This window comes from Diceros bicornis, chromosome 14, assembly GCF_020826845.1.
Source record: "Diceros bicornis minor isolate mBicDic1 chromosome 14, mDicBic1.mat.cur, whole genome shotgun sequence".
Classification (NCBI taxonomy): Eukaryota; Metazoa; Chordata; class Mammalia; order Perissodactyla; family Rhinocerotidae; genus Diceros; species Diceros bicornis.
The window spans coordinates 63,533,188-63,559,559 of NC_080753.1; the positions used below are offsets into that span (position 1 = coordinate 63,533,188).

Below are 26,372 nucleotides of genomic sequence, written 5' to 3' on the forward strand. Positions count from 1 at the left end.
CACGGGACCCCTATCAGCCATTCAAAACCACAGCAACGCCTTCACAGATTAACTTCAAAAGATGCACTGGCTTCTCACGGAGCTCCCAATCTCACCTATGATCTTTCCTTCACACTATTTACCTACCAAAATGTGGTGGTGACAGATGTTGGTACCCAGGATCCCAGGTGGAAAAACATGAAAGAATTGAAGAGTACTTTGAAATAGTTTTATTGGCTCATAAGACCTTTGCATATAAAAAAAATACCCAAAACACTATGCAGTATTAAATCACAATTACATTTTTTTATCAACGGAAACTACCCAGAATATACATTTTTTAAAGAAAAAAATCCTACAGAACTAAATTCTGAAATGACATTATGACTTAAATACTATGACAAAATAGATAATTCCTTATAACATTAAATCATTGCACAAAGCTGCCAGATATTTTCATAAGCATAACCATTGCACAGAGTGCAAATGAACACAATTTCAATGTTACACATTTAGTTGAAGTGACTGTGCCTCCACCTAAGGAACTCTTACATTTCTGGCACAAAATGTTGGTCTGTTTGAACTTCCACCAAGCAAACAACTTCACACTTCAGTAACTCTCTCTTTCTGGCCCTCCCTAAAAAAAAGGAAACACCCTTCTGCTGTCACAGCCTCCGAGTCAGCATCGCCTCTGCTTAAAGAAATCGACCCCTCTCAATTCCTCTGGCAGGTACTCCTGGTCCACGGGCTCGCTGTACATGGGGTTGTACTTGTAGCCCTTGCCGTAGCCCAGGTCCTTCATCAGCCTGGTGGGTGCGTTCCTCAGGTGCAGCGGAACGGGGGGCAGAGGACCCTGGTGGTTTCGCAGGCACGCTTTGACGTTGTTGTAGGCGTTGTACACCTCAATAGATTTGGGGGCTCTGGCAAAATAGACTACACACTGGGCCAGGAGCACCTGGGACGAAAAGGAAACATCTTATTTCGAAGGTGGCAGAAAGTTTGTTTTGGAGGATACTTTCTGATGTCTCTAGCTAGTTCTGCAAAGATTCCCGCCATGCTTTTATTATCTCCCCTTTGCCTACAGTCTGGATAACCACCTCTGAGAGAAAGAAGAAACTCCTCCATAAGGCCAGAGGTTGACCAGACCAGTGGTTTTCTTTCTTTTTTTAACTCAAGGCTTTATGTTAAATGAAATTTTTCTTAAAACCCCAATATATAACACAGATAACTATGAAGCTGCTCTGTTGTGGGTGAACTTGCAGAGACTTCCTGTTCAGCTCCGTCAACACTTCTGCCCCCAGGAAACCCTGAGCACTTCCCCTGAACCCAAGACTCTCGAAAACAGTTTGAAACATGACCTTGTTGATACCTAGGTCCCCTCTCTCTAGCGTCAAGGCTTCTAAAATGGGAGTTAAAAAGCCAAGCAGCTTCTTCAGTGGGCCTATACACTATGGTGAGGGAAGAACATATATTCAAATCCACAAAGGGACAGAGCACAGGAGAAAGGAACTGTTTTGCAAAGAACTGAGCTGATTACATTACCTCACATTCAGGCATGCCTATAAAATGACAGCCTTGGTAGGCAGCAACTGCTTGTGTTAACGCAGATGGGTCTGCCAGACCTGTCACACACAGAAAGACAAGGGAGGTTTAAGTCATGACACACACCTCCTTCCTGACCACTCTCCATGCTGCCATGACCAGAGACCATCACTGCTCGAAGACTTCGTTGACCAAAAAGTCCCATTTAGCAAAATGGACTGACTTTTCTCTGATCTCAATAGCTCATTCAAGAAATATTTACTGAGTGGTGACTGTGTGGTGTCAAGAAGTATCTCCTTATGGATAAGAAGTCTACATCTCGTAGGAAAAATGAGAGATGACAACAAACATAAGGAGCAAAGGCCATGAAGACAGTCACAAGGATGGATACATTATAAACAAAACATTTACTAACACCAAAGAAGTGTAAAGCTTTTCTGATCTTTTTCTTTAAATAGAGTCCAGAATTGGGCCGGCCCTGTGGCTTAGTGGTTAAGTGCGCGCGCTCTGCTACTGGCGGCCCAGGTTCGGATCCCGGGCGCGCACCGACGCACCACTTCTCCGGCCATGCTGAGGCCGCGTCCCACATACATCAACTAGAAGGATGTGCAGCTATGACATACAACTATCTACTGGGGCTTTGGGGAAGAAAAAAAGGAGGAGGACTGGCAATAGATGTTAGCTCAGAGCCGATCTTCCTCAGCAAAAAAAGAAGAGGATTAGCATGGATGTTAGCTCAGGGCTGATCTCCCTCACAAAAAAAAAAAAAAAAAAATAGTGTCCAGAATCTTTCAGCTCCACTTCAGGAGCTGTCAATGAAAACCTGAACAACTGACTGCGAAGCAAATTTAAAATATTTCTTTTATTTCAATACTCATGGTAAGAAAATCACTACTGAAGAGGAAACAGAAAATGGTGACTTTAGGAACACCAACAGTCAAAAGCACACACACGATAACAAGAAATAAAGCACTAAGTTCACACTGAAGTCTTCTTATCTTCTCCTTACCTGTCCCACACAGTACCAAGAAATTCTTAGGCCAAAAAGCAGCAGCATTCCCTCCCCAATGCCACCCCACCCTAGGTGAACACCAGGCTCTGGGCCCTCCCATCACACTCACCTATGTCCTCGCTGGCAAACCTCACAAGCCTCCTGGCCACGTACAGCGGATCCTCTCCTCCTTCCAGCATGCGCGCGAGCCAGTAGAGGGAGGCGCTCTGGTCCGAGCCCCGCATCGACTTATGAAGTGCAGAGATGCAGTTGTAATGCTCTTCTCCTGGACACCACAAAAAGCACCCGCTCCGTTACGGGCAGGAAGAAGGAAGCCACAGAGCTCACCGAGAGTTATCCGAGCCGTCCGCTTATTTCACTTGGCTGACTGTCAAGAAGCCTGAACCAACAGGGGACCTGGGAACGCCTGAGGAGAGTGAGGTTGGCCAACTGTCCTCAGGCTGCTCAGTGCAGGGTGCAGTCCACTGGTGTGGGATGCTGCAGCAGCCCCACGCACTTGCCTGCGGGGCCTGTGGGCCCATTCATGCAGTAGACTGCTGGGAGATCTGGGGTTGTCCACATGGAGTGGGCACAGGCCAGGCCAGGGGAGGAGACGTTCACTTTGAAAGGCAGTCCTCCTAGATCTCAGTGGGTCTGCCACAGCTGAGAGAGGAGGGAGAGGGATTCCGACGTTCTGGCCCCACGTGTGCCCCACCGTCAACTTGAGGAAAACTGACCCTGCCACTAGGATAGAGAGCCAGGTGGCAAGGACAGCTGTTACAGCCCATCTGTTCCTCAGTGTCATTTCCAGCTGCCTTTCTGGTATCTGAAGCCTGTGGTCACTTAAACCTGGAGTGAGGACACCTGTGTGGCAGGAGCCCAGGACTGACACATGGACCAACAGCTCTCGGCCTGAATGCACTGGAGCCCTTCTCCCTCACCACTTGGTCTAACTCCACTTTTTTAAACAGGTCAATTAAACAAATCAATGAAATGTGCTTTAGAAAAACTTTTTTTTGGTGAGGAAGATCAGCCCTGAACTAACATCTGATACCAATCCTCTTTTCTTTTTCTTTCTTTTTTTTTTTTTTTGCTGAGGAAGATTGGCCCTGGGCTAACATCCATGCCTATCTTCCTCTACTTTATACGGCACGCTGCCACAGCATGGCTTGACAAGTGGTGCATCAGTGCGTGCCCGGGATCCAAACCTGCAAACCCCGGGCCACTGAAGTGGAGCGTGGGCACTTAACCACCGTGCCACCGGGCTGGCCCCTAGAAAAACATATTTAAGGAGAGAAAATTATAGCTAAACATTTGCATTTGCACACATTTCACTATTTTCTGCCCATCATCTCTTCCTTAAGTTCAAGGAGAGGGCACCCTCTTCACCAGAAAGCAGGGGCATTATTTTCATTAGTATTAGTCCCTCCACAAAAGCACCAATGTCCACAATGAGACCATGACCTGCTTTTGCACAGCATTTGGGCCCCAGTAACAAGCCCAGCAGCTGACCACGCTACTAAGATGACACTTGGCCTTCAGATGACAAGAGCATAGGACAAGATGCCGGCCTGCCTAAGAGGAAAGACTGGAGACGCTGACTGCAGGGGCCAGAGCACCCCACCGCAGGAGGGCATCAGGGCAGATCAAGGGTTTCAGCCCAGCTACTGGATATCTGTGGATAAACAGTTGTCACCCATCCCAGGGCTTCTTCAGCTAAATCACAATGCTATGGAGACTGGCTGGGAAAGTGTTCTGGGTAAAATCCACATGGTTCTGGCCCAGCCCCCATTCCCAGGCCTGGACACTCTGCCCCTGTGCTCTGCAACTCTCCAGAGCAAAGCCTGGACGTGGGGAGAGGACTGGGCAGTACAGGCTTGGCCATCTCGTGCCACCTCCACTTCACTTTCTGTCAAATGTAAACAAGGAGATGGCAGTGCATCTCCCAACACAAAGGTTACTCGTTTTCTCAGGCCTTTACTGCGCGTCAACGCTGAAAGGCAGTATGGTTACGGGCATGGGCTCTGGGTTTGAACATCAAACTCATCAGTCACGTGACCACGGGCAAGTCACAGATGCTCTCTATGCCTTGGGTTTCTCAGCTGTACAATGGGCATTACATGACCACCTAGCTTATAGGACTGTGTAACGTATGCTTGGAATGGAGTAAGCACTATAGAAACATGGAATTGTCAGATACTATTCTGTGCTAGTTTCCATTTTTGCTTTCATCATACACTGCTTTATAACCTAAAATTTGACATTATTTATGTATAACCCTGACCTCAGTGTATGGCAGAGAACTTGTTCTCATTTGGAAATTTCTTCACTCTGACACAGAAATATCTGAGCTAGTTACTGGATCGCACAAGTGGGTAACTATATACTAGATGACATTAAAAGAAAAAGTTAAAATCCTGGGGGTGGGGGTCTGTGTCTCACCAGAGTTATAAAAAGGCCCAAGAGCATAAGCTAGCAGGTTTCCAGGGCAATGCTTCCACCATCCTTATTTATGGAACAAAGCCTGAAAGAGAATGCTTCTCTAGGATCTGAACTGTATTTGAGTGTCTACAGGCCCACTGTGGACCAGATTTGCTACAGTGGGGTAGGCTGGGGTGTGATCACACTAAGTGTAGGGCTTGTAGAATGTATAGGTTCTCAAGGCCTGGCCCCAGGCGGCCTCCAATGGGGCAGCAGAGCTACAGAAAAGCTGATCCCCAACATGCATGGCTCCCCTAGGTGGCACGTGAGCCCCAAGAAGTAGGAACCCTAGGACTGGACATGTCTGACAACCTCTGTGTGTGTGTGAGTGCATGTGAGTGTGCATGAGCGCACTCCAGCGGTCAGACTGGTGACCACGGGGTGAGGCTGGCAAGGAGGCAGCACCAGCTGTGGGGAAGGACACAGTCCTGGGAACCAGTCAGACCTGGAGTGGAGGATGAGTTTTACCACTTGCTCTGTGAACTTAGGCAAGCTCTGTCATCTGTAAAATGAGGATAATATTAATAGCTACCTCCTAAAGTTATTTTGAGAATTAAAAAAAAAAGACAATGTATATGAAATATTCAACTATTCAATGTTAGCTAATGTTATGTTAAATGGTAGCTTTTTGGATATTAAATGACAGTCTGACAAAACGTGAAAGAACAGCTCCAGTCGGTCCAGTCAAAATGGAGAGTCATTTTTAGGACACCTACAAGAAGGGAGAGAGACCACTGTGCTGGAAACCCCAGAAACGACACAGTCCAGCATGTGGGAATATTTTTTACCTCTTAAAATTTTGAATTTTGTTCATATATCCAGTTCTTGTATTTTGCCAAAAGTAAAGCAAAGCTCCACATCGAGAATGTTTTACTTTTCAGATTTTCCAAGCATTCCTATGACATTCAGGAGCACAGAGAACTGGCCATCTGAGATCCCTGAGTTGTGCTAGAAGAGGGCCTGCTGAGAGGCACAGTCACGTCAGAAAGCAGACAAGACTGTGTTCAACGCCTCCAACGCGTCCTGAGTGCTAAGAAGCCCTCCCCCATCAGCTGAGGGCACTAAGGCGAACAGCTCCAGTCACTCCCCAAGGTCACACAGCGGCTCTGTTCAAGCGTCAGGAGGCAGTGCCTGGAACCAAAGTCTTTCTTAAGCTCCCCCACCCCCTTCTCTATCCAGTAAGAAGTACTTTGCATCATCAAAAAGTATGTGGAAATATTGTAGACATGGCACAGCCTATGTGATATCTGGAATGTTCAATTATCAGCTTCCTTTTCTGGCATAGCTTTTAAAGGTGTGGAAATTCTATTTCAGTTACTGCAATATGACTCTATCCAGAATCACACAAATACTTAAGCCCCAGAAGTCCAGCCTAATCTATCATATGCTGTCTTCACCATCTACCCCTTTCATAAAAAGATACAAATGTGCTGTGCTTATGACATTTAATATTGCCAGGTCACGAATTTAATAAGAGCTAGTATCAAATGTGATATTTGTAAATGTGGTTCTACAAAAACAGATAAGTGCACATAGCGAAATTAATTTTCAAAAAAGCTATTGCAAAATAAAAGCATCAAGATCCATGTAAACAATTTTTAGTTGAGACTCTAGAAATTAAGAATTTTAATTCTCATTAAACTAATAAAACTAAGTTACTTATTGCAAAAGTCCTCATTATTTACTGCCATTATAAATGATCACAAGAATTAGTCAATTGAATATATGAGCTTTCAAAAATGCAGGTATTCTTAAAAGGTGCTATCAGAATGGAAAAATATCTACCTTATAAGATAAGTTTGAAGCCTGCAATTTCAAAGCCCAAAACTCCTCTCAATTCTTATCAGGACAGCTTCTGCTCTGTGCCTCTCTTAAAGGCCAGGAAGCCAGGTCTTTGAAATCAGGCTCTGAGTGCAAGCTTTAATTCTATTACCAATATGGAGATCCAACTGAGAATCATGGTCATGCTTTGGACCCAGCTGAAGGTCAGAGGTCTGGAAATGAGAATGTGTGTACACAACTTAATTCATTAAAGTTTCACTCTTTTTACATTTCAGTTACTTACCTGCTCGGTCATATAAAATGTGAGATCGCTGGAGGCCTTCCTTCACATCATTTTCAGTGATCAGAACTCTACTGGGAGAATAGGTTTGCCCACTCTTCTTACAAAACATCTTCCTAGAGCTTAACCTGGCCAGCACCGCCAGCTGAAGTCCATTCAATCCAGCTCGGGCGTCCCCGTCGCTGAGATAAGCCAGAGTGTCTACAGCTTTATCCTCTATGAACACCGAGGGCCTACAACACAACCAGTGTTAGTTACTGCCACACACTCTTCATTCTGTAGCACTTCTCAGCGAACTCATATGTCTCAGCAAGGTCACTAAAAAGCTACCTTAGGTTCAAGGCTTCTGCCCTTTATTCTTAACTCACATTGTTAATGCGGTTAAGCATTTTCAAGACTGAGAACTGACCTGACTTTGAGTCATGAGGGTATTTCACTGTATAAGCACACACACACAAGCATGTATGAATGAGGGATGGAAAGTTTTAGAGAGGCCCTGTTGACATGCAGTGTCTCTGGTTCTACCCTACACAACAATGAAAACTACAGAAACGGTAGTGCCTCATTACAGTGTGGAGAACATGTGCTTCACAGACAGTCCACACTCCGATGAGACAGGGACGCTCAGACCACTTTCCACACAGGGAAGAGGCAGCCTCCACCAGAATGCTAGCTCTGAAAGGCTCCAGATCACACAGTTTAGTTCCCTGATTTCACAAACAACCACCCAGGGCCCCAGTTACTCTGGGCACATCAGGATCTAGAACTAGGGATTTTGGCCTGGGGCGCACTTCCAAGAGGGTATTAATCACATGAAGTCTGCATGAGTAGCAAAGAGGTCGTTAGCTGGGGCTCTCAGAAGGCCTAGCTATCAGAAGATTCTGCCAGAATTTAGCTCTAAGACCTTGGGTAAGTCACCCAACCTCTTTCTGAAGGCGAGGATATTACCATCACATTTCTAAATGTGGACCTTCATAAACAAGGTCTAACTATGATTCATTTTCAAGTCTAATTCAGCAAAATTTTCTATTTCTAGTCCAGTTAGACAAGATACCTAACACGTTAATTATTTAGAGGGGTCTTATTAATTCTTGACCAGCTGCCTGCTGCACATTTGCAGAGCAAAAAATAATTCTTCAAAGTTACAGCTCACCCATGTCATTGCCAACCTTCAGTCGAAAATGTCTATAATAATTAATAAGTCGATTAGGACTGTCCAAATCAGTTGCTTGGAAAACAATGCACAGGCACCAACTGGGTTGGGCCAAGGGCGGAGGGGAGGGGGTCACGAAAGGGAACCCAGCTTGTCTGCGAAGGTATATGCAGAATTTCTTACTAGACACCCAGCCCCACTACTTCGCTTTGGTGAATAGCTTGAACAACACCAATTAGTATTTCATAGAAGATCTGTTTCTAACATCTTAAAAACTGCTTCATCTCATTCCCTTATTTACCAAAGCCAAGACTTCCAGTTATTCATCTGTCACCACACATAAGCACTTGTTTTGTCTTAGCTTTTTAATGAACAACTCTCTCATCAGACTCCTGACCATCGCCTGGGCCCCAGAGCCATGGTTACAGTCTAGAGGCCCATTCTCCTCTCTTCTTGACCAGATACTACAACACACATCACTGGCACTTTGTAAAGGTGACAGACCATTTCTCAAGCGGATATCGTTTAGCAGACTTTAGATGATTTGGAAGAAAATGCCAGACAACACATACTAAAGCAAATGTGTTTGAAGGAACCAAAATCAGAGCAGAGGCGGTAGCACCCAATGTGCCTGAAAGGTAAGGGCACTCCTAGAGCTCAGTTACCACACGTTCTGTGTCTCTGTGGGGGTGAGGAGGGCAAAGAGAACCAAAACTGCCTGAATATCTCATTTGAGCCTCAGAACTAATAAAAGCAATGCCTGCCATCTCCTTGGAAAGCTTCCTAGCAACCAAGAGCCTACAGGATCATCTGCAGGAAGAAAAAGGAGTAAAGCTGGAGCCCTAATCAATCCTAACTGACTGAGGCATCACCAAAGGCGGGCCATTTGTTGATCACATTTGTTCTCTCTCCATCCCCACAATGAACCTCAAGGACAGGAATTACATTTTATTCTTTCTTTGTATCCCCAGGGCCTGGTAGAGAATAGGTAATCAACGTCTGCACAGCAAATGGACTAACTTCAATTTTCACACAATCTCAGAGTGAAACATTTATTTTTTTTATATTATAACATATGGAAAGTATTAAAAAAATCCTTATCTCCATCACCTAAAGATAACAACAGTTACTAGGTCACTTGTTGAATTTCCTTTATGATCCATCCACCCATGCAATCATCAACCTCATATTTAATTTTTAAAACAGAATTGGGATCATATCATGGATAGTTTGCATCCTTAACAATTAAATAATATTTTGAAAAACAAGCAAGCTACTCCAAACTCTGAATATTACTTTTTTACAAAATGTACATTATATCAAATTTTAAAAATAGAGACAAACAGGTAAAAGTCATCTATTGCTGTATTACCTTAACATTAGTATTATCCCTTTTCTGTCAATTTGTCCACTGTACGTATCCAGAGGCATGAAGTGCTTCTGGGACAGGGGAAAGATGAGTGGCCTTCCATAAATGTGTGCTTTCTACACTGCCCCGTTTCCACTAGTCTTCATATAGAGTCAGAGAGTAGACGTTGTTAATTATGAGAAGCCAACTAGCAGACTGCTCCACAGATTTATAAACAGTGCCCTGTGAATAAGCCTTTAAAAAACAGTGTGTATTTTATGTGGTTGGAAAATAGGATTCTTCCTTCAAATTTTAAACTCTTAACCCAAGTCCAAGTTGTTCTGTTCTCACTCTTTTTAATCAGGTTTGGAGTCATGGGGAAGGGGAGGTGTTGCCACAACAACCCAGACCTGAGTGGTTTCACTGCTCCATTCTTCTTCCCCTTCGATATGATCCACATTCCAAGTTTACCCCCATTCAAAATGAGTATTTTTAAACACAAATGAATCTGTGAGCAACTCTGTTCAAGTAACAAAAGGAGACTGCTGACAGCACTCAAAATGGTCACAAAAGTAAATTACCAAATGGAAATTCACTAGTAAGAACACTGTACAGAACGCTTAAAAGGTTCTATCTACCACCCAATAAATCCCAGTTTACATTACTCAGGTTCTGAGGAGTAATAAAATATGTTAAAATACCTTGAGATCTTAAGATAGGGAGCAGAGGAGAGTGCTTATGCCAAGAATGATGAAATAAGGGATATTTGTATTGCTATCTGCAAAGCTCCCCAGCAAATAGTAACTATTGCACAAATTATCTTGAAAGAGTATTATGCCTGCTCCAGAGAATTTAACATTACTTTTAAATGCAAGCATAAACTTATAAAATGTTTTCCATTTGAAAGTAACTTTCAAAGTTAGAATAGAATTAAATGAGGCAAAATCTACTTTGTGGATAGAGTATCTGAAATTTCATAGCATCCTATAGAGAAATAAGCAATAGATAGTTCTATTGTTATAATGTGATTAAAAAGTTTGTTCCATAATAAGGGAAAAAATGGTAAAAATTAGTGCAATGGAAAAGATCATTATGCTAATTAATAAGACCTAGAGATAAAAGACTTAAGAAAGCCCGTTTCCCTAACTGGAGAGAAATGCTCTGGTCTTAACAGGAATACAGGAAGCATGCTGTAAACACAGCTCCCTCCTGTCCTTTCTTTCAAGGCCCTGAATCTTTCTGCACATTGTTGTTCTGGTGAATGATATTGGGATTTTGAGGATTCTATTTAGATGGCTGGATGTTTAAATTAGAGGAGGAGTGAAGTCTATGAAAGTATACCTGTTACGTCATGGCAGAACAAAGAATACATATGGTTCAATTAAACTCTCTCTCCCTAAATTAAAAAACAATACCCCGTGAATCTCAGTGTTTCACTAAGGAAAAGGAACAGTCCATGGTCAGGGTAAAAACTGCTATCCTGTGGTTCTCAACAAGGGATGTGCGTCAGATTATGGAGAACCTTCCTAAAATTCTCTGTGTATAATTTACCACCGATTAACTGATTCTGAAATCTTCATAGACAGACCTTGGGCACATGTATTTTCAAAATGCATCCCTGGTAAGTGTGATGTGCAGATCTGGTTAAAAGACACTACTGCTAAACTATAGATGGGAATCTTTTGTCCCTAATTTTTTACAAATTAATACAGTGTTGCCCTTACATGAAGAAACATAGAGAAAGGTTAGAATTTTAATACTCACCAGTAGCATTTTAACTTTAAAGTAAGTACTCTTTTTTTTTTTTTTTTTTGCTGAAGAAGATTTGCTCTGAGCTAACATCTGCACCAACCTTCCTCTATTTTTTAGTATGTGGGCTGCCAGCACAGCATGGCTGCTAACAGAGTGGTGTAGGTCCATGCCCGAGAACCGAACCTGGGCTGCTGAAGCAGAGTGCACTGAACTCAACCACTAGGCCACCAGGGCTGGCTCCTAAGTACTTTTAACTTGGTACCCAGATCCCTTCCAACAGCTGAGTAGTTAGAAACAGGCCTTCAAAAACTGGCTCCATCTTGTTGAGGCTGGGTGATCCCGGGCACGTTACTTAACCTTTTTGTGCCTCGGTTTTCTCATCTAACATAAAGGAGATAATGACACCTACTTCGAAGAGGATTAAACAAGATAAGACATGTAAAACACTCGGAGCAGTGCCTGGTACATCATGAGAACTCAAGAAATGTTAGCTATTTTTGTCATTACTGAGGAGGACCGATTCAGACTGTGCAGTACCATACTCTCTAGAAGTGCAGATCCTCACGGCGCAGCCCTAGGCTCTGCTGCTTCCACGATAACCAGGGGGAAAGTACAACAAAACAAAACAAAACTCAGTTTCTCCAAAAAGAGAGGACACACTTCACAGATGATGCCCCTCTCTGTTTAACCCTCCAGAGGCACACACCTTTCTTAGTTACACTACACTCTACACCTGGTGGGCTGCAGTGGGAGGAACAGTGGCCCCAAAAGATGAGTCCACTCCTAACACCTACCGCTGTGAATGTGGCCTGTGAATGGAACTATGTTAAGGATCTCACGTGTGGGCCCTAAATCCAATGACAAACGCCCTTATAGGAGACAGCAAAAGAGAAGACAGAGGGACACAGACGAGACGGCCATGTGAAGATGGGGGCAGAGATTGGACTGATGCTGCCATAAGCCTAGGAATGCCAAGATCCACCAGAAGCCGGAAGGACTCTCTCCTAGAGCCTTCGGAGGGAAAGTGGCCTGCCAGTAGCTTGATTTCACACTTGGAGCCTCCATAACTGTGAGAGAATAAATTTCTGTTCTTTTAGCCCCTCAGTTTGTGGTAATTTGTTACTGCAGCCACAGGAAACAAATACAAGGTCCAGGAGATCTATGCTTCTGGTTGCCAGTGTTTTTATGTCATCATTTTAAAAATGTATGTTAACGTACCTTTTGTTCTTTATATTAAAACATTTTTAAAGAAAATTATTAAAACCCACTCTAAAACCACAACTCATTCTGATCAGTATCTTCTACTCTGCTGTTCCATGACCCTTCTTTCTCTTCAATGTTAGAAAAGATCATTTTTAAAAGGCAGGCAAAACTGTCCAAACTTTTACTAAAAACAAAAACAAAACCCAAGAAACAACCCTAAAGCCATCTTGTCTTGGGGCCATCTTGTCTGGGCTCCCCTCGCAAGATGACTGGACACAAGCCCCGGTCTCAGAGTCAAGCCGCAGCACCTTTACCTCAGAAGGACAGAAGCCACTTCACCTCTTTCAACCAACTCTTGGAACTCTGCCTAGTTAGACGGTTAACAGAACAATTACAGCTTCTCACATCCACAAACTTACACACTGTTATCTAGTCCACAAACAACTGATTCTTTAGGGGTATTTTTGAATATGCATGTGTTCCATGATCTGGAATCCGCAATCCCTCAAAGCAGCAAGTACTGCGGGGTGATTAAACACTAGTTTACTTTCTCATTTTCAGCAGCACAAGCCCATCAGACGATGTGGACCATGGATTTTTTCCCTGGCCTCCAAAATTAACCGACTGCACAGATAACATGCTTCACTGTTTGCACCATGTGCATGCTTCACTGTTTGCACCATGTGACCAAAACGTTTAGAAAGCAAAATATGTGAAACCTGTTGATTACCCATACAAACCAAAGGAACTCGGGTACAGATAGTTCAACATTAACTACCAGCTTACGTCTATCTTTTCTCTACACAAATCACAATTGAGTATAGAGTACAGTTACGTGCTACATAAGGACGTTTTGATCAACAACAAACCACACATCCAACAGTGGTCCCATAAGATTAGTACCATACAGCCTAGCTGTGTAGAAGGCTATACCATCTAGGTTTGTGTAAGTACACACTATGATGTTTGCACAATGACAAAATCAACTAATGACATATTTCTTAGAACATATCCCCGTGGTACTATTTTGCAGATGTCTCATTAAAGCTGGGAAGTAGTAAAGAGAGGGAGGAAGATGCTATTCTTCGGCCCTTCTTCATTCCTGTTGCCTGGAATGCAGATATAATGGCTAGAGTTCCAGCAGCCACCCCGGGGCATGAGGTAGAAGCCATGTGTTGCAGGTAGTAGAGCAGAAAGACAGGGGCCCAGGTCCCTGACGATACTGTGAAGCTGACTAGGAGCTGCATTTTTAACACCTGTCTACCTTTAGACTCTTTGACATGAGAAGGAAAGGTCTATCTTGTTTATGCTGCAGTTAATTTGATTTTTGCCTGTTATATGCAGCCAAACCTATCCTAATTGGTGCAATAATGCTGAACACTCCCTCCTTGCTGAAGCTCTTCTCTGTGGGCATCCTTCTGGTTTTCCTCCTGCCTTTCCAGACTTTGTCTCCTTGGGCTCCTCCTCTTCTCCCACCCAATAAATGGTGACAAGTCCTCAACTTACTGCCCTTAGCTGCTGGCTCAGCTCTCTCCCAGGGGAATTATTCAAACACACGGGCTCTTCTATCTCTGAAATGCTGGTGACTCCAAATCTCCATCTCAAACCTCTCTACTGCTCTCCTGACTTCTATCTAATGGGACCACTCCAGATCAATCACCCAGAGGCCCCACAAACTGAACAAGTCCCAGACTGAACTCCACATCCTCCTCTGCTCCTCTTCCTGTGATATCTTTCTTGTTCAAAAGTGTAACTACTTGCCCAGTCACCAGATATGAGAGTCATCTTGGATACTCCTTTTTCTCCCTCCTCACACTCAGGCCTAGAGACCTGACTGCGTGATTTCTCAGAGCAGCTCCTGCCTTTGTTCAAGGCATCTGTATTTGTCACTTGTCTTCAGCATCACTGTAATAGCCTCCTGATTTTCCTGCTGTCCCAGGGGTGGGGGGTGGGGCGCCTCAACTCCCTCCAATCCACCCTCTCCAACGCTGTACTCATCTTCCTAAATGTAGATCTGAGCATGTTGTTCCCTTGCTCAAAATCTCTCTATGGTTCCGCATAGCTCTCCACATCACTTTTCTTAACTTAGAACACAGGTCTTTCATAATCTGGCCCTGCCTCCCTCCCTGGCCTCACTGACCAATACTTTCTCATGCCCACTCTTCCATCCAGCCATAATGAATGGATCATGTTATTTATTACCACCTTGCCTTTCACATCCTATATCCCCTTGCCAAAATGAGCTTTCCATTTCATCTAGCTAAATTCTGCTTATCCTTCAAAATTCAATTCAGCATCCCCTCATCTAGGAGGCGAAACATTTGATTTCACATATTCTAGATGCCTCTTCTCTATATCCCACTGTTCCTTGGGCATACCTCAGTCAGAGCATGTCACCGGAAGCCAATTACTATCCATCTCTTTATCACACTCTGAGCTCTCTAAAGGCATAGGAATGTGTTTCTCAACACTCAGCCAATGCCTGGCACAGGCAGGGCCTTCAATTTATACTGAATAAATAAATATAGGGAAACAAAAAAAGAACACTTTTATCTCACACTATTGGGAATTTATCACATACATGTGTATACTATAATACTATACGAGAATTCACAATTCCTCAAGTAAAATCAAGAATGGTGTAAGCACCAGCTTGATTAGTTTCCAGATCCAGCACCTGCTCAGCTCCTCTCATGCACAGCTTTAAACAGTCTGGGATTTCTCTGTAAATGTTCTAGTTGCTATCTAGGGCACCAAAACATGACATAAAAATATAAATGCAAATTTCCCAGAAAGAGAAAGTAATTATTTGGGGTTAAGTCCTTCCTTCCAACTAGATTAACATAACCAAATCTAATTTATGTCCACAAGAATGCACATATAGTTGATGCCAGCCAATAGGGATTTAAAAGTAAAATTTTACTTAAAATTGAAAGACAACACAATCCACTTTTAATTATCCATAGCAATTGGGGTGGCCAGGTACTAGGAAATCACTTATAATCTAAGAATTCTGTCTATGGCCTATGATATCTCTCAACTGAACTTCTTGTCAGAATTGCTAACACGTAGACCAATTAATTAAGCTGAAAAATCTTTAATTTCACTCTTCTTGCTGCTATAGTTTGATTGGGCAGTGGTACTAAAGAAAAAGGTTCTTGATACCTAGACAATGAGGCAATCATCCCTTATGTTGGACTATACTATAAAAAAATTAAACTGTTTCCCTCATATTGAAAGCTAGGATTTATTCATTCACAAACCATCTACTAAGCATGTATTATATGCTAGGCAGGGTGCTGGGTGCTGGGATATGAACAAGAAGGACAAGTTCCTATCCTCCAAGCCCTTCCAGGAAGGTAGGAGATATAAGAAAGTAAACAAGATTATGAAGTCATAATTAGGATCAATTCTAAATGAATGATAGTGGAAACAGTAAACAACCTATTAGATATGGGAGATTTTCTCTGACTAAAATGTAATTTTAGCACGTTAAGAATCACTGGCTCACTTTTATACCAGGCTCTCAGTTTCAGTAATTAAAGAAATCTTAATTCTTTCATTTGATCCTCTGACATTTTGAGGTGCATGCAAACGATCCGGGGATCCTATTAAAATGCAGAAATCCTTTTTAAGATTAGCATCATGGTTCTACTGTCCTTCTCACTTCACTTAAATTATGGCATGGCAGCGATCAGGGAGCGGAAAAAACCTGACGGTATCTGAATAACAATGCTATAACAAGATGACATGAATGAAATAAAATTACCCTAGAGAAATAGAAATACAGGATATAAAGTTGTAGATAACCAGTACACAGAAAAAAATACACCGAAAAATGTTAGGATTTTTCCCCCTCTCTTTCTATTTTTCTTTATCACTTGGTTATATGAGTTTTGTAGTGAAAATGTTGTTCAAAAGAAAGCTACACTAGATAAAAGGAGCTGACAATAGACCCTTTCAACCCTGACAAGGGCCCAGCACAGAAAGAGCTCCAAAGTATGAGCACACCTGACTGATACCCACAGGTTCCACACTTCTTGTTAGCCACAATTCTGACGGCTACCCCATCCCCACTCTACAAGGATGCGACTTCATCCTCCCGGGGTCCCTGGCCATGCTTCAGGGCTTTCAGGAGGCACAGCATAATTCCTCCTACATCTGAGACAAGAGCAAACAGGAGGCCAGACACATAGGGAGAGACTGTTGAAACCTAAACGCTGAGTCTAAAACAACGTCTTGGACTTTAATCCTCACAGAAGAGTGGCTCCAGAACTTGGCCTCAGGGCAGGCACTAGCAGCTGTGGGGTCCACAGCCATGAAGAGCCAGGCTTTAGCCTCTCATCAGACCAGATTATGTTCCACTGCGTTATTTCAGCTGACACATGAATAAACGACATCTGAAGAATATATTCTAATATAAACAAAGGAGAACCTCTGACCCAAGAAATCTAATTGATTATCCATGATATATACCCTGTGTATCAAGGAACTTACGCAGCACTCAAGATACAGAAATGGATTACCTAAAGGAAAGGGACAACCTCTACTGCGTAATTTTCAGTTAAAATTCCTTTACTTTCATGGAACTGAGTTTGACTTTTAGAGTGTGAAAAATCATTCTGAAAACATTTAAAGAATTTTATGGTAACGTTTACATTAACTTTTACTTAATATTTTTAAAAGAGTAAACTGGAGGAAAAAAGAAATTGGAATCTGAGTATAAATCTCAAAAGATTTGTAAGTTGTCTACTCCATGAAAGAAAATAATAAGATTTCCATTAGTCTTCCAGGCCTTTAAAAAGTGCGTGCTGGGAAAAGAACCAAACCCCTAACACAAAAACAAACCCCTGAGAACTAACATAACAGGCAAGGCAAGGTTAGAGCTTGAAGAATTACAGATGTACCCATTAGAAGCTATAAAATGCATCTTAAAAGAAAGGAAATGTTTGCAAAGATATACTTGTTGGTATAATTGAGTACTTCCCTCCTCTTTTGTCTTCATTACTAGACCAACATTTCTTCTCTGTCCCCACCCTCTCCTTACTGCTGTCCAGCCCTTTCTGGCTCCCTGCCAGGGAACTCTCTGGGAGGTGGGTGCCCCTAAGATACTGCCCACAGTCAACTTACTCGGAACTGCTGTTGCTGCTGTGGCTCAGAGGGTCAGTGGGACGGCTGGAGTCTAGGACGTGGATTCCCAATGAGTTGATCGCTCGCATTAAAATAGTCACCATTGCCTCTACTGGAAGTTTCTCAAGAACAATAACCCGACAGCGGCTCAGAAGAGCAGCATTGACCTGGAAAGAAGGGTTTTCTGTGGTTGCCCCAATCAGAGTGATTGTTCCACATTCCACGTGAGGAAGGAAAGTGTCCTAATCATGGGAGGAAAACAGAAGAAATTGATTCCAGTCAACAACAACCTGCGGAATCCTATGTAAGTTGTTTATCCATTCCTTCCTCTTTCTAATTTTGAGTTCAGGAATAGCAGCTTTATATTCACTGAATGTGGATGCAACATGGGGAGAGCACAATTCATCCTTTTTAAGCCTAAAACACACCTTCTGGAATGCCAATGTCTAAGCCTACTCTCTTAATGGTAGACTAATAGCTCAGGTAGAATTCTAATTTACTTTCAACATAAATGATTTCTTGGGGCCGGCCCTGTGGCGTAGCAGTTAAGTGTGCGCGCTCTGCTGCTGGTGGCCCGGGTTCGGATCCTAGGCGCGCACCGATGCACCACTTGTCAGGCCATGGTGTGGCGGCGTCCCATATAAAGTAGAGAAAGACAGGCACAAATGTTAGCCCAGGGCCAGTGTTCCTCAGCAAAAAGAGGAGGATTGGCATGGATGTCAGCTCAGGGCTGATCTTCCTCACAAAAAAAAAAAAAAATGATTTCTTTACTTAGAAAAGTATCTTCTATCCCAAGGCTGAACTAACACATAGCTTAAATACAGCAACTATTTATTTACAGAAGTCTAAGAAAACACAAAAACATTAATATTTCCAAAATCTTCTTACACTTCAAGTACTCAATCATATTGTTATTCTTCCTAACAAACTTGGTAAATATGTATCAGTGAATATGTAACCACCAGATGCGTCTTACAGGGAAAAAATGGCCCAATATGAAATGTGGAGTGCTAACAGCCAGTCAGAACTCTAAAGGGTCTATTTGGTCAAAGATTCAAATCAGAAAAAAAAGCTTAGTAGGGTTTTGTAAAATATGTCTATCTCTGATTAAAAGCTGCAACAAATATATCAAAAAAAAAGTATAACTAAAAAAAAAGTTAATGTTTATTCAGGAAAAATACAAAAGTGGCTTTGTCTATAAAAAGTCCTCTTCTATTTCAGAAAGCCATTTAAATAAGTAGTAATGATTAAATCTTGTAACATTCACCTTGACAAGAGCAGGAAGATACAGAAAACAGACTATTTAATTTCGAAAATAAAAAGTAACACTTTATAGAGAAGTTAAAAACACATTAATGATCTTAAAATCAATTAACCTGTTCACTATGACTCCTAATATTTAGATTAAAAATTTCTGAAAATTGCAAACTTGATCCAAAGCTGCTTTTCTGATATGTACAGCTCAGAGATAGCCCAACAATTTCATTTATTACATAGAGAAAGCATTTTTTTGTCACGAAAAAGCACTAAGAAAAAGTGGGGAAACTAGCTCAAAGGAGATGGGCTGAGAGCTTCTTTGTAGACAGAGTGAATAATGGTTAACAAAGGTCCCTAGCATTTGTATAGTACTTTATGTTTTTCAAAGTGATCTCACCTTCTTTATAGTCTAGGTAATGTTCAAAATGACCAAAAAGGTAGAAGGAAGTTAATATACCTGCTGAGATTTATTGAACCGATGAATCTCATCAATAAAAAGGATGGTTTTCCTTTTGAAAAAGCTCTTTTCATTTTGAGCTTGTTTTATGACATCTCGCACATCATTTGTTTTGGCATTTGTTGCAGACAGTGTCACAAATCTTATGCTATGTTTCTTGCTGTTGTTGGCTATGATGTGAGCCAGAGTGGTCTAGAAAAGATGACAAGAATTTGGAAAGATGATCAGACACAGAGAGAAAAGCACCCACGGGTACTAACATAAGCAGCAAAAGCACTATTTCCAAGCAACTTGAACTCTGAAGAATGCTTAGCAGCACAGATACAATCTGAAACACCACAGCACGTTTTCAAAAATTAAAAAAACAAAAGGTATAAATAAAACAGGAAAGTAGCTAAACCTTAGGCTAATCTTGACCTTTTCTCCTTTGTACCTAACCCCGTTTGATGCCTTTTTTGGGGACTCTAAGATCTTTGGAATCCCAGCAGAGAGCAGCTGTCTTGAATTAGCAGAGCCTGGGTGACAGCTGTGACCGCTTCCAGCCAAGAAAGCATTACTGCTGAAGGACTAGGTGTAGAACTGAAATGCAGAACCACAGAATCAATCAATTCCACAACTGGAAACTCATCAGTACAGCTTAGAAAAGAAGAGTGAGCCTTTGAACTGCAAGACCAATGACAACTCCTTCGTATTTACGATGACAGCTTGCCACTTCTGAACGTCTACTCTGGATGTAGATGAAACCACGGCACTTTGACCATGTTAGTACTTACCAGAAAACAACAAAGATCCCAAGAAAACACTCCTCGGTGCCTGCACTTAATGGGTGCTCAATAAATATGCATATGCTGTTATTAACATTATTATTATTATTATCATTGTTGGCGGTATAGTAGTAACAATGGGAATAAAGAAAAAGGAAGACTGTTTGAGAGAGGGACAAATGTGCTCCTGAATGAACAGAAAGGCTGCACTTCATTTTCTAATAGTTGTATAGCAACAGTAGATACTGTGGCTGCCGCTTTTTTTTTTTTTTTTTGTGAGGAAGGTCAGCCCTGAGCTAACATCCATGCTAATCCTCCTGTTTTTGCTGAGGAAGACCGGCTCTGAGCTAACATCTATTGCCAATCCTCCTCCTTTTTTTTTTCTCCCAAAGCCCCAGCAGACAATTGTATGTCATAGTTGCACATCCTTCTAGTTGCTGTTGTGGCTGTTGCTTCAGCAAATCCCAGCCTATGGGCTCCCAGGCCACATACACCCAGGCTTACGACTGATCACCACCCACTACACTGAGAGCCAGCCCACTAAATCTCTTGCCCAGCATCTTCTACAGGTCACCCTACTCATCTCTCTATGGACTTTTTTCTTGCCATCTGGGACCACCAACAACAGGCTGATCAGCCATTCTCATGATCTTATGTAAAGAGTTCACTGACACTTAATAAGAATGTCCGTGCTCAATCCCCTAAATGAGGTAACAACTAAATCCATCGCCATGGTAAAAAAAACTGTTTGGGATACACCTGATTTATTCCTGGCCAAAGGGAAAGTACGAGTGCAAACAAGGCAAAACCAACAACATGTATTCCAGGAACTGGAGTAAAGAGAGGTGTGATTAAGTTGTGGGAGATGAAGCTGGAAAGAAAAACTAGAGAAAAATCCTAACAGCCCTTGTGTGCTAAAGAGTCTGAACCTCAAACCTATGATAGTCCCTTTACACTCGGATCCGGAATTTTGTCTTCTGCTCACTGGTGCTCATTCCCCTTCCTCTTCCTGTGGATAAAAACAATCGTATATTTAAATACTGAGCCGCCTCCTCTTTCAGTCTTAACTCCTCCACTGTTTCTCAAGTGTTCCTCCAATGACATGTTTTCAGACTCCAACATCCTCATTGCCCTCCTCTGGACTTGTGCTAATTCCTAACAAAGCACATATAGAACTGGACACCAAAATGCACCAATGTTTCTTCCCTAAAGTACAGGCATTGTGAGGACACTTATGGAAACGGCTAGATGAAAATGACTTGCAGTGGGAAAAGTTTTCATATTAGTCTTATTAAATATAATCTCAAGCATAAATAAAAATCAGTCTGTTAAAATAGACGAACAGCTAGAAAGAGGGGAAAGAAGCACAACAGACATAAAAAGACTTTTGATTATTTTTTTCAAAGCTGAATCCATATACCTACAAACGGAACACACAAATGTTTCTCTGCAATTTGTAGCATGCTGTTTCCCTGAGAATTTGCTCATTACTGTGGTGCTGCAACACAAAGGTAGATCAACTCTAAAAGTCCACATATTCTTGCAAACCTATGAACGCAGATATTTTCACTCTGAAAACGACCAGAAAATGCGTCTTACGAATCTGGGAAGCTGTGCCTTTTTCACATCCATCACAGACTTCACCTGTAGACCCTGCACTGTTAGGCCTCAATATCCAGGGGAGACGGGACGAGTCTTCAGAGGCGGCCTGTGCCAGGGCTCTCTGACCATCAGATCCTCGCCCGACCCGCATAGACCGGTGCTCGGAACCCTTCTGCCAAGGCGGCACTCACCTTGCCGCAGCCCGGCGGCCCCCACAGGATGAGCGAGGGGATTTCATTCGTCTCCAGGAGGGACCGGAGCAGGGTCTCCTGCCCCACGGCTCTACTCTGCCCGATGTAGTCCTGCAGCGTGTCGGGACGCATCTTGTCGGCCAGCGGCTTGCCCTCCAGCATCTGCCGAATCTCCTCCGCCGCCAGCGCCCGGGCGTGCGCGCGGCCCCCACCGCTAGCCCCGAAGGCGGCGGCGGCGGCGGCGGCGGCGTCCGCATCCCAGCGGCCCGGCTCGTCCTCGCCGTCCGCATCGGCGTCCCCGTCGCCATCGCCGTCGCCCACCGCCTCCTCCTCCTCCTGCGCCTCCGCCTCGTCCCAGCTGCGCGGAGACGCGCTGCCCGCCGCCGCGGCCGCAGCCGCCGGCCTCTTCCCCGAGCCCTTCCTCCCGGGACTGCTGGAGCGGGCCACCGGGAAGTCGGGGATGAGGCGGGCGCCGCTAGGCGTGGGCGGCGCGTCGTAGCTCTCCCGGCTCTCGGTCTCGCCGCCGTCGTCGCCCTCCTCGCCCTCGCCCTCGCTGCTCTCGGCCGCCGTCGGGGTGGCCGGCTGCTTCAGCGCCGAGCTGTCCGACAGCCGCCGCCTCTTGGCGCCGGGCGGCGAGAGCCCCTTGGCCCGCTCCCCAGCGCGGTGCGGCCCGGCCGCGGGCTCCGCGTGCCCCGCGGGGTTGAGCAGCAGGCAGCGGTCCAGGTGCGAGTTGATGTGCGCGGCGGGCATCATCTGCAGGCACACGGGGCACTGCACCTGGTGCAGCTGCGACAGGAAGGGGTCGTCTTCCGGCCCGCTCACCTCCATGGTGGCCGCCCACGCCCGCGAGGCCGCAGCAGCCCCTGCGCGCGCCGAGGGCTCGCGATGCCCGCCGGTAGGCCCCGCGCCGCGCGACCCTAGCTCGGGGAGGCGGCAGGATGCGCGCGGGCCGGGGGAGGGCGCCGCCTATGCCTCACGTCCGGAGCTCCCCGCGTCAGTTCTCCCTCGGCCGGCCGCCGGCCGCGCCTCGCTCGGCGCGTCGGGAAGAGTTGTCCGCAGTCGCTCGCCCCAGCCGCCGGGGGCAGCGTCTCGCGCGGCCTGTCGGGAAATGTAGTCCGTGGCGTTCGCCGCGGCCGCCGCGCGTCCACTTCCGGCCGGCGCCACCAGTCACCTTTGTGAGGGGCCCAGGAGGCCGCTGGGTTGCGGGCGCGTAGGCCTGCGCGGTGGCGAAAGAAGCGCCCCCGCGGAAACGCTCCGCGCCTGCGCTTGGGACAGCGGCTTCCCGCAGCGGGGAAGCTGAGCGGGCGCGTAGGCAGGGCGAAGGGCTGGGAGGAGGCCCACGGCGGTTTGTAGTTAAAGGGAAATGGGGAAAAAACCCAAAACGCTCCAATAGAAAACTGGGCAAAGGACCTGAACAAAAGAAAAAATTCAAGCAATTGCGCGTGTGAAAAAAATGGACACCTCAGTAGTGCTCAGAGAAATGCAAATAGAATGCCGCACCTCACGCCCTTTTAGACTTTTTGCCTTTTACCCAAGGGCCTTCAACGGGAAGCGCACACTTGGATGATCGGCTCACGTCTGCTGTTGAGTGGTTCAGTATTAGAAAGACAATTCTAAACGAGGGTTCGGTCAAGTTAGTTGGTATCTACCCCCATAGCAGTAAATTGATGTGAGGCAAGCATTTCAAGTTGCGCTATAGACAGTGACAGTGTTACCGGACGCAAACCCGCCACCAAGAGGGGCCAAATAAAACTGGACGCCAGGCTTATGGCAAGGAAAGGGTTTTTATTTCGGGAGACGTCAGATGGGAGATGAGAGTGAGCCCTCAAATTCATCCTTTCTCCCCAAAAGATGGGAGGCAAGGGGTTTTAAAGGTTGTGAGGAATGCGGCTGCTTGTAGGGAGGGGCAGCCTGGGGCCTTGCTGGTGGGCGCCTTCCCACCAGCCGGCGTCTGGCCTTCTGCGGCTGCTTGCCGGGAGGGCGATGGTGAGATAAGGGAATCCGCGGGTGGGTGTCCTTGGTTGTCTGTCTCTGTGGTGGAGGGTGGATTCTGGTGCCAGGAAGCCAAGGAGTTGGGGTCTGGGAAGCCTCATGTTCTTGATAGTCTCTGGATATCAGTTTCCCCCTAACAAAACTCCAGAACTGGTAATTAGCCAAAACTTCAGTGTGAGCCCAGCATGAGGCCACCTGGGCTTTCAACAATTTGCAACTTCTGTTTACCTTGTGAAGTTCAGGGATACAAAGGTTTTTAAAAACCAATATTTACACATGAATGTAACTTAGAGAAACAGGGAAAGGGAACGAGTGCTTTTGGTTTTAACCCTGTACGCGCTGGGTTTAACATAAGGGACCTGATATCAGGGCCGGCATCAATAATGCCCATGATAAATCAAAAAAAAGAGATTAAAACATAAGTGTGGTATTATACATTTTTGAATGATAGGATTACCATTTTCTGTGGTTTCTGTAAATGTCTCCTTCAAAAATGTATCATAAACATGCATTTTTGGTATTTAGAAGAAGGAAATAAATTGAGAGAGAAGGAAGAATGAAAACACAATGAAAGAATTTTACAAAAGAATGAATTTATCTAAAAGTTGACAAAAATGGGATTTTTACTTCATCTCCTGCACAAGAACATCTCCTCGGAACTTATCCAAAAGCAAACACCTAAGGATTTTAGAAGCCTCTTCTTATGAGACGATTTTACAAAAAGAGGAATGACTCACAAAGAACTAGAATTAGGTAAGGGATAGTAATAAAAGAAAGGGCAAAAGAAGTATTTTTTCACTTGGAGTTGGATGTAACGTATGTGTCCCAACCTCCTGGCAATTGTTAAAAGGAGTGAAATCTGATTTCTTGTTGGTTTTTCTAACTAGATATGTTAGGCTCAAAAATAAGATTAACAAAAAAGGTAAGCAAAAATGAGTTAAGTAAAGAATCTTTATTCTTTGGCCATCATATAAATTGAAATTGTGCAAAAATGGAGGATTATGAACTTTTATAGCCTTTTGCTTATCTCCCAGACTAACCATCCCGGGAACATCACACAAGCAAGTACTCTGAGAAGAGGTTTGTGGAGGAGGGACAAAGTCTTTTTCTTCTACCCATCTTAGGTTTATTAGCTGGAGCCTTGTAAATTAAACTGATGAAAGACAGATTAAAAAGAGAAAAACAAATTTATTAACACATGCAGCACTCATACATACGGGAATACTTGGAGATGGACTTGGGCTTATATAGCATCTGAACAAAAGAACAATAAATTTGTAGAGAAGTGATAAAACAAAGGAAAAAGACTGAGTTTCAAGGGTGGCAGATTGTGGGAAGGTAAATATATGAGGGAACTAAGGGAAGATAAGGGCTAATTGGTGAAGTTTTCTTACGTAGATTCCTTTGGTGCCATCTCTGGGCTGATAAGGGTCTAGAGCTGTCTCTGTTGGTGGACTTCCGTCCTTCCTGGTAGAGAGGGGGAGGGGGACACCTTTACAAATTATGTGCTTCTTTTAGGCAAATGGTGGGAGAGCAGAGAGCTTTTCTTGTATCTGCTGCTTCTCAATTGCCTTTAACTCAGAATAATCCTTATGCCTCAGTGGCATCTTTTGGTACGGCATATTCTGCTACCCTTCAGGTTCTAGGGCTGCTCTCAAAACAGCGTTTGAAGGAAAGTATTACTAAATATGGAAATGTAATATGCTGCATTAATTTTAAACATTTATAGAAATATATGAACACTCCTACATATATAGTCACCCCTAACACAAGCAATATATTTCAAAATAATGACAACAAACAGGACAACAACTGTGAAGTTTCCTGAATGTCTTTTCTTTTAATGTAAGACTTAAAAAAAATTTTTTTTTTAGAAATAATACTTGTTTATTATGGAAAATCTACTCAGAGATTATCATTGTTAATATTTTAGCACTTTCTTCCAGTCTTTTTAAATGCATTTCAAGATTACACTGTCTATTTACATGTAAATATAATTCTATATCTGTCTTTATTGTTACCTAATAGATATTTTCAAAAGTGTTTATTTCAATGGGAAAATATTCAGTATGTAATATGGAGTAAAAATTAGAAGATACAAAACTAATTTATACAGTATAATCCTATTTTATTTTTATGCATGTGCCTTGCTCATATATATATTACATATATAAGAAAAAGGAAAAATATAAAGAAAAGACAAAATTATCCATATATGTTTATATATATTGTACTCCCATGGTCACATACATGAATAAAATTGAGCTCTTTGGCTGTCCCGTGAGGTGAAAAGGGCACTATACTTGGACTTCAAATATCTGATTTTGAGTTGGCCACAGTGTGACCTCGAGCAAGCAACTTAACTTCTCAGACTTAGTTTGCAAATCTAAAAGAGGAACAATGATACCTTCCTCACAGTCTGTTGTGAGAATTAAATATCATAAATGTAAACGTGTTTAGTACAGTGC

General features: G+C 43.7%; 1 protein-coding gene across 3 annotated transcripts; it reads right to left on the bottom strand.

Moving 5' to 3' along the window:
• Positions 1-194: 194 nt before the first annotated feature.
• Positions 195-22,947, bottom strand: WRNIP1 (WRN helicase interacting protein 1). 3 transcript variants are annotated; one of them, XM_058555389.1, is made up of 7 exons: positions 21,913-22,941; positions 19,356-19,547; positions 17,642-17,883; positions 7,059-7,288; positions 2,643-2,798; positions 1,522-1,601; positions 195-934 (listed from the first exon to the last, which is right to left on the bottom strand). In XM_058555389.1, the coding sequence occupies exons 1-7, from the start codon at positions 22,738-22,740 to the stop codon at positions 659-661; spliced, it is 2,004 nt and encodes a 667-aa protein (XP_058411372.1). In that variant the 5' UTR covers positions 22,741-22,941; the 3' UTR covers positions 195-658. The 3 variants fall into 3 exon arrangements, with proteins under 3 accessions (XP_058411372.1, XP_058411373.1, XP_058411374.1); XM_058555390.1 differs by lacking the exon at positions 1,522-1,601 and having other exon boundaries at positions 800-934; positions 21,913-22,944; XM_058555391.1 differs by lacking the exons at positions 195-934; positions 1,522-1,601; positions 2,643-2,798 and adding an exon at positions 2,805-3,784 and having other exon boundaries at positions 21,913-22,947.
• Between the last annotated feature and the right edge of the window lie 3,425 nt (positions 22,948-26,372).

Coding starts and splice junctions, on each gene's coding strand:
- WRNIP1 (XM_058555389.1), bottom strand. CDS start 22,740: ATGGAGGTGAGCGGGCCGGAAGACGACCCCTTCCTGTCGCAGCTGCAC. Junction 19,548..21,912: donor GGCCGCCGGGCTGCGGCAAG/GTGAGTGCCGCC, acceptor CATCTTTTCTAG/ACCACTCTGGCTCACATCAT. Junction 1,602..2,642: donor GTTTGCCAGCGAGGACATAG/GTGAGTGTGATG, acceptor TGTGTGTGACAG/GTCTGGCAGACCCATCTGCG.